The sequence below is a fragment of the Montipora foliosa genome, chromosome 7, assembly GCF_036669935.1.
Source record: "Montipora foliosa isolate CH-2021 chromosome 7, ASM3666993v2, whole genome shotgun sequence".
Taxonomy (NCBI): Eukaryota; Metazoa; Cnidaria; class Anthozoa; order Scleractinia; family Acroporidae; genus Montipora; species Montipora foliosa.
The window spans coordinates 17,401,268-17,414,317 of record NC_090875.1 but is presented as its reverse complement, the minus strand read 5'-3'; the positions used below and the strand labels follow the sequence as shown (position 1 = coordinate 17,414,317).

Below are 13,050 nucleotides of genomic sequence, written 5' to 3'. Positions count from 1 at the left end.
GCGGCTAATTAGATATACCTTATTACATGAAATTCTCGCGACACTTTAATTTCTCGAATCTCGCGTTTTTATTTTGAATCGCGAAATTAAAGTGACGCGAATAATAAGTGTCGCGAACATAACATGACGCGAAAATTAAGTGAATAATAAAGTGAATAACTATTCTTGGTTTTCACCCACGTGACCTTAGTCCTTGACAACCGTCGTTAACCGCCATTGTGGAGCCCCTCGAATCGTAAACAGAGACGCGTAGAGAGAGATGTGAGTGAGTTGTAGTGCGATGGTTCTCTGTATAATACCTGGCTGTGGAGTAAAATCTGGAAACAAGGAAGGTATTAGTCTATTCCGTATACCTATCGTTGTTGATAAGAACGGTGAAAGTTAAAAACAGCTAACAGAAGATCGCCGAAACGCGTGGATTTCACAGATAAGCCGAGACGACACGAAATCGAAAGACTTTGTTTCTGGGAAGCCTGCCTTACTCTGGGACAGATACAACGAACAAAGGACAATTTAAAAGCTTTCGCAGCGATTGACTCACGGTTTAATGTTAGATTTTAACTTTAAGTGTGGGGTTGGACTTATTTTGCTGAAATTGTCTTTACAGGTTTCGCAATTAAAGCTTTTGCGGTAATTGCCAGTAACGGCTTTTGCTGTGAACAGTTGTGTTTTATCCTGTAAAGCTTTCGCAGCGATTTAGCACGCGTTAGTTCAGGGTTTTAGGGTAAAAGGCGAGCGAGTCAGAATTTGTCGAAAGTTGGCTTTTTTTCGATAAAGCGTTTCTCGGCCGGGTTTCCACCGATGTCTTCCCAATTCACACCACCGAAGCGCTTGAACCCCTCGAACAAGTGTGCTCAATTTCGACCGATTAAACCACAACGTCGCGGAGAAATTCATCTTCGAAAATTCATCTCATTAAATATGCCCGATGCAAATGAGGTGCTCCGGTTTTGAATATTTAATGAGGTGAATTTAACCTGAGTATCAGGCGTTTGTGATACTCAGGTTAGCAAATGTCTAACTCGGAGGCGTTTTATTCGATTTCGCTGAAATTCGACAGGCGAATGCGAGGGAGGGAGCGCCCAAATTGACTGAGTTTGAAGGAAATCGGACGAATTTCGAAGGAAAAAAGCTTCTCACCTTCTCAAGGTGAAGGACTGAGACTCTAATTGACCAAGTACTTTGACAGAAGAAGAGGGAAATCATCGAAACAAAGGGAATGAGGAGGCCTTTTCTTCTCATCTGGCGGCCATAGCAGTTAGCGAAGGTATTAAAAGAAATCCAACTGGAAACTGATACAGATAAGGTCGACGCCGAGTGTCAAACTTCCGAGTCACCTTGGCCACAAACAACAACAATCTTGCCCGCGATTTCCTTCCCTTGCTTAAACGGACGCAACGAAACCAGAAATCATCTGGTTGTACGCTTTCAAAATTTTGAGGGCCTTAAACTGCTTGTTTGTATAGTAGCTTGTCTCTAAAACTAACTAGGAAAGCAAGTCTGAGACTTCTAGAGGAGCCAAACTGATCGCTCCGTATGGCCGCTGGGTCTACGCAAACGACAGAAAATCTTCTTCAAATAGCGCTCTCGAACGTGGCTTTCGAGGTTTTTTTTGCGTAGGATGAAAGTACTGGTACCTCGTCGAGTGATTTTGGGTCGCTTTCTTGGGAAATATCCATTGGAAAGATGAATTATTTGAAGACTTCGAACGTGAGCGCTCAAAATGTCATACATTTCCCTATAATCAGGGGCACCAGAATGGCGGAAACCTAATTTGCATAAGGTTATGACGTCAGCTGAAAACCGAGAATACATCAATAATAGCTAATAATGAAGTTGACAAAATCACGTTTTTATCTATTTTATCTAATTCTGAGGCAATTGCAACTCTTCATACCAAGACATTTACAATCGAGGATGGAGGCGAAATTATTCGAGTCTTAATGTATTCTTCGTTTCTTGGGTTTTACCTCAGTGATTCATGATTTTTAAAAGCGATTTTGCACATTCCCTGGATTGGATTACTTGAAGTAATTAATTCATGCATGCATTTTGTTGAGCTTTCCTCAGTGTCGTGGTCAGTCATTCCCGAGTTTTTAAAACAAAGATTCGTGATTCTTAAAAGATTTTAAACTATGATTCATGATTTCGCTTCCATCCCGAAATTTACACAAACGACTCTGGAGATCATGGTCAATTGACTAAAATTAACGAACAGGTGTAAAATTCTTGCGGAAATGGTTAGAACATATAGACCCGTCGCTGCATCTCTTGTTGTAAATTTTGACGTTATTATAAATGAAGTTGTTCTATTTGCTTTAAGGATAAGTTAAATTCCTATAAATATCGTCTTACGTACTAAAGATCGCGAAATTAGAGCGATTCATAGTACAAGAATTGCGCAAAATCGCGAAATTTAAGTGTCGCGAAATACGCACATCGCAAAATCGCGAAATTAACGTGTCGCGAAAATTTCATGTAATGAGGTTCCCGTATTTCAATAAACGTCACCGTTTTCTTCTCCCCAACTTCAATATCACTCGCGTGTAGGAATGGAGAGAATTTACGCCTGAAAGTGTCTCCCAAACTACTGCTCCTCAAGTAAGGATAAACAGCTGAGTTGGGAGAATTCAAGACAGTTATGCAAACCTTCGACCGCGTCTCGGGTTTGCATAACTGTCGAGAATTCTCCCAACTTCCCCGAGTGTTAAGATGAGGCTATGGAAACTCGGAAAAAAGTCCTCTATTGCTTTTATAAAATATTTCTCAAAGATATTTGGACAAATGAAGGAAAATGCTGTTTTTTTTACTTTTTGATTGAAACAGATTTTCTTGATACACGCTGATATTTCCTACCAGCCAATCAAAACGCGCGTGTGACAATACATAACCAATCAAAATTCGTGTGATGTCACAGCCGTGTTTCCATACTCCCATCTAAAACACAGCTATTGACCAATGAGAGTGCGCGTACTATCCTAATTTCTTTATAATACCTTATTGTTGCAAATATGTTGCAAAAGCGTAGACTTAAGGAGACACTTTGTGTTGGATGTCAGAATTGCGCTGGAATCTTATTTAATAGGTGCATGTATACTTTGTTACAGATGTTGAAGATTTTCCGTCGGATGAAGAGCACGAGAAAGGCGTCATAAAAACTAACTTGATATACCGTGTGGATTGTACCTCCGATCCGCCATGTCTTAAGCTACGAGATGACTTGTCAGGCCGTGTTCTAAGTGAAAACTTCATAGATAACTCACAGGTCAGCCAATGAGACAATCATTGTTGTTTTATGCATTGCTGCACTCTTAAATTGTTAAATATGCCATTATACTAGACTATTTCGCCGCTGATTTAGTCGAAACCATGGAGAAGACAGGCACAAAAAAAAATGGCCGCGCGAAATCTGGATTCGAGCTCTCTCCTCGAACCCAGATTTACACGCGGCCATTTTTTTCTCGTGCCTGTCTTCTTGTCGCGCTCAACTTACTAAGCGGCGAAAAAGGTACTGCTCATAGTCTACAATGTTGCAGTCAAGAAGTACTTTTTCATAGAGGTGCAAAATTATTTCCGGCATATAATTTCTAAATCGTCCTTCTAAAGGGAATCTCCACCGTAACAAAAAAAAAAAAAAAAAAAAAAAAAAAATGTAAACCACAGTAACCATGTTTACAAGGAAATTTGTTTACATAAGATTTTGCGCCATCTTGAAAAATTGTCACGAGACCAAGCACTTTTTAAATTTGAAAGTAAACTGATGGCAAACACTTTTTCCTCCGAACAAGAGAGGATGAAGGCAGAGAACACGTCCACCATACATAGGCCTCTAACGATGAAACTTTACAATGAAACAATTTTTTCTATCTTAATTTATCCCGTGATCATGATGCGTGGCTGTTTTAAGGAAGACACCTGATTGGATCTGGTGCTCTTGCCCCAGTTGTTCAAACGATGGGTAGCACTATCCACTGCATAGAGTGGTTTTCAATTGAGTGTCGAAAGTAATCATTGAATTACTTTGGTTTATGATTACTTCACTCAGTGATTGGTTCAAAGTTCTCGCGCCACTTTTTCAACCAATCAGAAGTGAAACCAAAACCAATTGTAGCTCGCGCGTGCACATTTTCCCGCGCTTTGTGTCGGCTACGTGTAACTACTTCGAATTTTGATTGGTTTAACGGATTGTGTCCGTCCTTTTTGATTGGCCAAAGTAATTACTTTGGTTTTGCTTTTACGACACTCAAGTGAAAATCGCTCTAACTCAATTGGTTTTGCCAGTGGTTATCCTCTGGATAGTGATTTATCCGCGGTGAACAACTAGGGTCTGATCATTGGCTGCGCGACCATAAACACAAGACCTAAATAACTTTGCCAGCATTGCGCGAAGATACCATCAGGGAGCATGGGAATGCGTTCTTTCCTCGCATACTCACGTGCTCCGGATTATAGTGTTTAGTTGGAGTGGAATTTCCCTTAAGAGTTTAGAATTCCCTATAACCTCTAAAGAAAGACAGGAAATTCACATTTTTACAGAGATGACCGCGTGTCATCCGCGAAATGCAAACACCTTTGTGTGTTTCTCCTTAGCCTGCGCACTAGCACACTTTTCTTGTTGCTGTCGTTGTTTTAGTTTGTTTGTTTGTTTTTGTTTATTTTTTCAAGTATTTCACTCTTTCCTGTTGGTTTTTTTTTCGGTATTTTTCTTTAAATAGAGAGCTTTAGCAACGACGACGGGAACGGCAACGAGAACGTCATGTAAAAACATAAATTCACATTATTGCGATCACTTCGCGACTATTCCAAGCTTTTTAATATGACAAAGGTGTGGCGGTCCGTCAGGAATGAAACCGTTACGAGCGGCGCTAAATTTAGGGGAGAAAAATGAAAATTTATCTTCAAGTGCTGACGTTCTCCGTAACACCTCAAAACTTGGTTATTTCACGTTGTTGCTTTGCTGACGACGGCAAAGAAATGGACAAAAATGAAAAACGCACGTGCGGGGCGTGCAAAGCTATTGTTTTGCCCACTGAATATGCAAATTTGTGACGTTCTCGTTGCCGTCGCCGTTGTCGTTGCTAAAGCTCCCTAATCTCTGTACAAAGGCGGCTTTGATCTCTCTCCAGCGGTCTTAAAGACGTTTTTCGCTCATCAGCGTTTTCCCAGCTTTTGTTGGGCCAAGAAACCACCACTGAAGATTTGAAAGTACCTGTCTCTATAAATCTGAGCTCTTGAAAACTCTTAAATTTTAGAAAGAGTATATTGGATCGTTAGCAGTTTGCTTAGCCCAACATTTTGTAAGCTTTTGGTAGAAAATATTTGGCTTATCATCGAAAGCAAAAGGCTTCAAATCGGCTAATGCCTAAGCTGAATCAAAGTTATTAGAGGGGAATGGTTATGAAATGCGACAAATCTCTTTGTTGTAGGTCACAGTATTTGTTCTCTTTTTTGGCCTTGACCGTGCAGAAAACACAATAGTTGTTTACTCCGTACTGAGGAACTAACCAATAGAAACGTGTTGATTACGTAATTCATGCATAGTGTATGAGCGCAAAACAAAAGATTGTGCACGGTCGTGGACTTTCCAACCTAAATCTTGGCATCTTTATTTGACCCTTTGATGTTTTCCGAGCTTCCAAACCATTCCTCTCTATTAACTATTACTATGGCTGAATAAGTTCTTTGAAGTTTCACGGTTAATTTGTCAAACACCATGCCTTTTTCCAAGCAACGACTCACCCACAAAGAAATTTCTTTGTTATTTGTCTTGTTCGCTTAAGGCCTACGTTCTTGACTTTGGCTGCGAAGTTTACCTATGGCTGGGAAGAAACTGCTCTAATCTCGCGCGCACAAAGGGCGTGTCCCTCTCGCAAGATCTCTTCAAAGGAACTTTCAAGTATCAAAGTGGAGTCAGTCCATTGGACCCAACAACAATATCTGATAACGACTCCACTACGCAAGAAGTTACCCGGCCATCTTGGGCACTGTTTGGGCGGATGACGGCGCGCTCGGAAACAGTGCTCTTTCGAGAAAAGTTTATCGATTGGCCTGACCATAACATCGACTACACGCAGGATTTTGTGAAGCAACCTATAAGCGGCAGTTTTGTAAATCTTTCAGAGGTGAGGGTGAAACAGTTTGTTTTCGTTTTTGCTTCCTACTTGCAACGACTCAAAGTCTTTTCGCCTAATTTGGGACTACAAGCTTTGACACCGTGCAAGCCACTTTAATAATCAGCCTTGGCTGCTTCAGTAAATGTCAGCATTTCACTATCAAAATAATGTTGTTCTTGTTTTAGCGAAGGAATTTTGGTGTTCTGTCACGTTTGTGTTATTAGTTTAAACTAAACCGCTTAACTGCTCAGCTTTAAACGCTGTTACAGAAAAATCGCTATTAAAGTAGTCACATGGAAGTATTAGACGAAGATAAAATTGCAAAAACTCTTACTTAAGCGTAATTTAGTGTCCTCAACTCCCAAGCCGAAACCGCTCCTCCTTACCCTACCCCATTCCGTGTGTCTCTACCCTACACCCCTACCCCGCTTTGCCTTCCTTATCTGCTACTCTCCCTATCCTACACCTTACTCTCATTTGTGCTCCTCTTTCCCTACCCTATCCCTGCACTTCCTACTATACCCACTATCCCACTCCCCCATTTGCCTATTCTTTGCACTTTGCCCACGGCACTTAAATCCTGGGTAAAACCCCAAAAATCTTGACCAATTTTCACTACTACAAGGATTGAAATATGCTCCCTTGTTGGGGATCGTGGGAACAGGCTTCCGCACTGTAGTTACAGATGTTTACTCCTTAAAAGGCAATTCAATTCATTAATTTTGAGTCATTTCGGAATGGAACGGTTGAATCGGTCTGAACGTGCTGTCGCGGAGGGCCTAGCAACCACTCCACGAGACTGTAAGCTCAGCGACCACTCCTGCAGAGCATCTGCTCGGACCGAGAATCGTTTCCTCCATGTAAAATCAGTCGTTAGTTGTATTAGCGAATAAAGAAAAGTCGCGTTCGGGACACTTGCTCCTGTACTTTATATTTAGGTACAAACTGTTTCTTTGAGAAGTTTTGCAAGAAATTTACCCGTAAAACATTTCCTGCTATGGAAAGTCACTTTTTATGGAAGTGCTAGTTTCCTTTTAAAAAATGCTCTCTTCTAAGTACATCTTGCTAATTTCAAAGCACCTGTTAACGAAGTAATGTTAATCTGTTAAAACTCTTATCTTAATTCTTGTAATTCTTGCTTTTGCTAATTTTCTTGAAATTAATACTGGAGCAGACTTCTTCTGACGAAAGCGGGAGTTCTGTTAGATCATCTAAAGCCAGAAAGGTATGGGGATGCTGTGCATTAATTTAAGCCGAAAGTTGGCGCCACTAAGCTATATCTTTGAACGCGTATTTGTTTTAATTAAGCGTGCTTTTGCGCCACAGTCGTCACTGGTAGTAATGTAGTAGATGTAGTAATAGCGACAGACTGTATTGTCAAGTGAACCTATGATCCTCGCAGTTATGAACGTAATTTTTGCAATTGCGTAAAGAAACCTGAAAAATTCAGGACTTCAACGGGATTTTGAACCCGTGACCTCGCGGGATACCGGTGCGACGCTCTAACCAACTGAGCTATGAAGCCACTGACGTTGCTAATTGGGAGCTGGTCATTTGTGGGTTCTAATGTTCCCGTGAGGAATGAATCAACCATGAAATGATATATGAAATTGATCATCCGCAGTTCATATATGATCAATTTCATATATCATTTCATCGTAGATTGTATTGTGTTAAATTGGTTCATGGTAGTCGATATTGAATTTCTCCATTTAATCACTGGTAAGACGATCGGCGATTTTCCTTGACATTTTCACGCGGAAGGGCTTGGGACTAGAATCCCGCGCCATCAAACTTCACTTCACACCGATAAACTATCGTCGACCGTAGTCAGACCATTTGGCCTTGATGTAGAACTTATTAGCCAGCCAAGAAAGACCGAGCACGACGGACATGGGAACCTTATCTGTCTGAAAATATAAAGTCATGTTTTTCTACTCGTTTACTACCGGTTTTGCTTCTGCCCCAAAACGTTAAAGTATCTGAAACAGCAATTGCGCCCGAGGACAATGAACTCCAATGGGAAGGGATTTTCCGGTGGTTCTGGAATTCCGGAACTTCAGGACCACTTCTCGAGTAAATATTCGAAGTTAGTTTCCGGAATATTTTTGTTCCATTCGATTCAATTCTTTACCCGTTTTTTTCGACATTTTTGGTCGAATTGAAAGCGCCCTTAGTTAAAGGGGCTAGGTCACGCAATTTTAGGCAATTTCAGCACTGATCGAATGGTCATAGAATTAACTAAAATATCAAAATAACTGTTCAAAACTATAGAAGAACTCTAACAAAACACAGGGAAGCCAAGAAGGGACATGGATGGACAAAACTGGAGAGGATCGAAATGGATTGAATTTGGGTAAATTTGAAAAACGTCGGCCCACCTTTTTTAAAATTTATATCAGTCTATATCAAAATGTCATTTACACAGCTGGAAAATCATTCTCAGTTGCTATGTGGCCGTGATTTTGCAAATGAAAGACTCTTGCTCTGCCAATTTGACGTTTGGAGCTCATAATGACCAAAATTAAACAAATTTACCTAAAATAGCGTGACCTAGCCCCTTTAAATTCGTTGCGGGGAAGTATTTCCTACTCTGCTTAAATGGTGGCCCAGGCCTAACAACATTAATGTTCGTGTTTTTAGAAGCGGCCTAATAGCATCTTTGAGATGGAGCCTTGTGAGCCTAACAAATTCATAGAATCTCCGCCTGACCCAAGCTTAATTCTTGAAGGTTTGTACTTAAGATTACTCTAAACGATTCCATTTCGGAACCATTTATTTTTATTACATTTTTACAAACCAATATAATGGTTTGTAGCCTTCTTGTTGCCTTGCAAATTCATACACTGCGCTATTTTTTATAACCTCAAATTTTCATTGGACCAAGATAGGATGCAGCTCTGTTGTGTCCAGAATTGTCCAGGATGGGGTTCCATTGTTTACGCGGTGATTTTATTTTTGCGCCAGTGGTTTTGTGAACCAATCACGAGAGCCGTTAGGATAGCTGCCTTCTGACCCTTTGAATTGGGTGATGACGTCACCGATTATTATTGCTTTTCTCACAAGAGCGTTCATTGGCCGTCAAAACAAAAGTATCTTTTGTCAAAACAAAAATATCTTTTGTTCGAGTGGTTGGTACTTATCGAAGTAACAAAGAATATTTCTGAACATAAATCTTTCCCTTACCCCAGTTACCTGGTCGTAAAATGGGTGCGTGCGACTCACCATGTCTCCATTTGGAACTCATGATTTTACCAAATAGCACACTTTCTGTTGATGGGCCCAACTAGCTTGAATTTATGGTTTGACGATATCGTCCGTTCTGGATCCATTTCTTTTAGACCCTTTATGAAACACACGAAACCACACGCCATTCGGGTTGGACGCACACATTAGAAGATCCCGAGCGTCAGTATTTGAACGGTTTCCTTCGCGAACTGTACAGGTTAGCCTTTACCAGACTCCCTGATAGTAGGGAAAGACAAAAAAAATTGCGTGCGAAAAATGATTGGGGGCTTGGGTCGAGGCGAGGCGCCTCGCCTCGACCCAATCCCCCACTCGCTTTTACCACGGCAGTTGTTTTCGTTTTCCCGACTATCTGGGACCCTGGAACAGGCTCGTACAGGTTAAAATACAAACAAGTCAAGTCAAGTCAATGAATTCTTGTTGCACTATTTAGACAGGGTGATGTAGCAGCTCTCGTAACGTATTATGTGATTGGCTCGCTGCCTAAGCCAAAAACAAGAGACTAAAGAATTGAAACAATGACTTAGACTTTACGATACCAAACAATAGCAGGTCACAAGAGCTGCTACACTACTGTTTAGACAAACCGGGTAGTTATGTTTACATTGCCAACAACCTAATTTTCCAACTTTTGCTTACCGTATCATCTTGTTCATCGTTGACCGATGGATAGAGGGTGACTTGTGAACCAAGAGTGAGTTAGACAAGAGTGTTGTTATGGAATGGGTGGGCTCCCCATCACAGTCACAAATGAGTCTATTTTTAGAATACCCGTTCACGCAAAAATCAGTTGTCATGTCCCTGAAAAAAACCTGGCAGAAGCAGTCACGCGTGACATGGCTTCTTTTGATTGGTTAACATTGGCGGCCCTTCGTTTGTTTCGTGCGCAAAGTGTATCTAAAAATAAATCAATTTGCGCTTGTGCTCATTGGGGCAAGACCACAAAGTGATAGTTTAACACTCCTATCTAATTCACTCTTGTGCGAACTGATTCTTCAAGAGTGGTTTAGTTTAACTGCATTTTTTGGTTTATTTTAGGATTTGATGTAGGCCGTGGTACAGGGAGTTTTGACGAAGAAGGAAGGCGCTTCATTGTTTCATCGATTTCCACCAAAATCTGGCACGTCAAGGAATATTCTTACCAGCTACTTCCAGAAGAAGAGTACGGTCATTTCTACTCTTCGGAAGGTGTGTTTTTTTTTTACTAGTAACCGTTTTTGGCGTTTTTCAGTTGATTCACCAAGGTTAAAGCGCACCATGGGTAGGAAAATATGGTAACTCATCTGTGCGATAAGATTTGGTTTTGGTCACCGTACGACCCTTCACCCCTCCATGCATGCCAATGTGACCAGTATCACGTGACCATATCGCGTTCAAGTTTAGAGCTCATTGAGGTCAGCTGTTTTTTTTTCTTTTTTGACTTGACCGCTGGGTCTCGATTGGATCGCAGGCTCAAGGCAGGTTAACTTATTGTATTAAGAATAAATAACCCGGGAGCTCCTCTTTTAGGCTTGGGTAAATCTATCTAATTATTCTATCCGTTGCTCTGGTCGATGCATTGATCGCCTCCCACCAGTGTGTCGTGATCGATTCCCACACATGGCGTCACAGGTGGGTTAAGTTTGTTGGTTCTCTACTCTTCTCCGAGAGGTTTTTCTCCGGGTCTGACTCCGGTTTTCCCCTCTCCTCAAAAACCAACCTCCGATTTGATTTCCATACAGTGGCCCAAGTAGTGCCCCAACTCTAAATACAGTTCACACATGGAATTTCGCTAAGGGCGGTGCCTACTAATTCCAAGGTATTTTTGCATGGTTTATGAATATGCGGGAAAAGCAAATCTTGACAGGTGTTACTGAAATCCAAAAAGGAAAATTGGGGGTAAGCACGCAATTGATCAACAATATTAGTAAAAAGCTTTAAAATGCAAAGCAATGCAGGGTTTTCGTTTGAGGCTGGAGGCCGGACGTTTTCGTCCGGTGGTTTCCCATTCCATATCCGGTACTTTAGTTGTGATGCCAGTATAGACCGAATGCATAAATGGCGGCCAAAAAAATTATTCTTTTCTTTATGTGCTAATTAGACTCACTAGCCTCGCTCTCAAGCAACATTTCTTTTGTATTTTTTCCATGCAAACGAGGCTAGTGAGGCTAATTAGCACATAAACAAAAGAATATTTTTTTGGCCGCCATTTATGCATTCGGTCTATTTGAGGGGTTTGTTTTAATTATTATTATTATATATTGTCCTTTCTTTTAAAAGAGAATTTGAGTGAACTCCAGCCTTGCCGTTGGAAACTGATTCTTGGGTTCCAGAAACGCTGAAAACAGCTTTAAGTGTTCTATTTTAAAAATTCCCCTCTTGGTCGCTCGCGCCTTCGCCGCTCGCAAGGCGCCTTTTGGCGCCAAAAATGTCACGTCCGGTGCTTTCAGAAATATGTCCGCTACTTTACGAAAATGTTAAAAACCCCGCAATTTGTGGCGTTCTTTACCAAATTGAAGCGTAATTATCTCTGAAAAATGCATGTTTACCCGCATTTTTCTTTTTGGATACCAAGAGCACTTGCCAAGTTCTTTTTCATCCGCATAGTTTTAAACCGCGCAAAAATATCCCTATATTAGTAAGCACCACCCATAGGAAATCCGAGTGTCGAGATGCGCAGAACATATGCGCAGTTACAATAGTAGTCATCGTCCATAAGTTCATTAGAAACGGCATAAATACACTTGACATAGCGTACAGTTTTTTACTTGATTTGTCCTCTTAGGATATGTCGTTAGATGGAAATACTGCGTCAAACTAACTGGCGTCAAGACGCTGAAAGGCAAACAGTCGAAGTACGAAGATGTGGGACGAGACAAAGTAGCGTACTTCTTTTGGCAAGGAGAAGACAGTACACTCAATGAAAAGGGAACTGCAGCGCTGATGACTGTGGAGCTGGATTCGGATAAAGGACCACAGGTATTTCAGCCGTTTCTACAAAGTCTCGAAAGTTTTCGGGTCTTTCTCAGACTTTTTTTTCGGGTCTTTTGGGATTTTAAGTTAGTAAACGTCATAGTCATTTACACCTGTTAACTTACTCTGTTCACACCTACTGTGTATTACTTTTTTTTTTAGGTGCTAGTCGCTCAAGGCAAGGAACCACCATGTTTCACCAGATTATTCGGAGGAGAGATGGTTGTCCACTTAGGAAAGTAAGTCTGTTGATTATAACTTTAAAATCTAGTACGCCTCTTTGATGCTTAATGTCGTTTTTCTCGGATTTCCTTTCACTTCTTTCCTTGTTTGTCTTTGTAGGAAAGATTCCCTGGAGGAAACAGGTACTACCTTTTTGTTGCATTATAAAGTATCAAAAGTGTATTAGAGACCTTCAAGGCGACGATGTTGTCGGCACTTTGAAGCAAAAACAGAGCTTCTGTCCGCTCTGCACGTAAAGTTTAAAAGCGCAACCACACTAATACGTTTCAAAATGAGCTCATGTTTATCTAAGGGAAAACGAAGCGAAGTATTTTTCATCCACATAGCGTTTTTATGCCGTTTTCACCCATCTATTTCAGTGATAAAAAGCGATAACCACAACTAATTATAATAGAGCAGTTTTCCATTAAAACCAAAAACCAAAACCAAAGTAATTACTTTGGCCAATCAAAAAGGACGGAGACAATCCAGTAAACCAATCAAAACTCGAAGCAAT

The 13,050-nt window shown here is 40.9% G+C and overlaps 1 protein-coding gene across 5 annotated transcripts in view; it reads left to right on the top strand.

Annotated features, from left to right (window-relative positions):
- LOC138010941 (uncharacterized) overlaps positions 1-13,050 on the top strand; it is a 42,707-nt gene that overhangs the window by 14,849 nt on the left and 14,808 nt on the right. For all 5 annotated transcript variants that reach the window (XM_068857948.1, XM_068857945.1, XM_068857950.1 and 2 more), the window contains 7 exons: positions 3,108-3,265; positions 5,781-6,122; positions 8,757-8,844; positions 10,398-10,547; positions 12,124-12,317; positions 12,474-12,550; positions 12,654-12,676. In XM_068857948.1, coding sequence (XP_068714049.1) covers positions 3,108-3,265; positions 5,781-6,122; positions 8,757-8,844; positions 10,398-10,547; positions 12,124-12,317; positions 12,474-12,550; positions 12,654-12,676 — 1,032 coding nt within the window. The remainder of the gene's footprint in view (positions 1-3,107; positions 3,266-5,780; positions 6,123-8,756; positions 8,845-10,397; positions 10,548-12,123; positions 12,318-12,473; positions 12,551-12,653; positions 12,677-13,050) is intronic.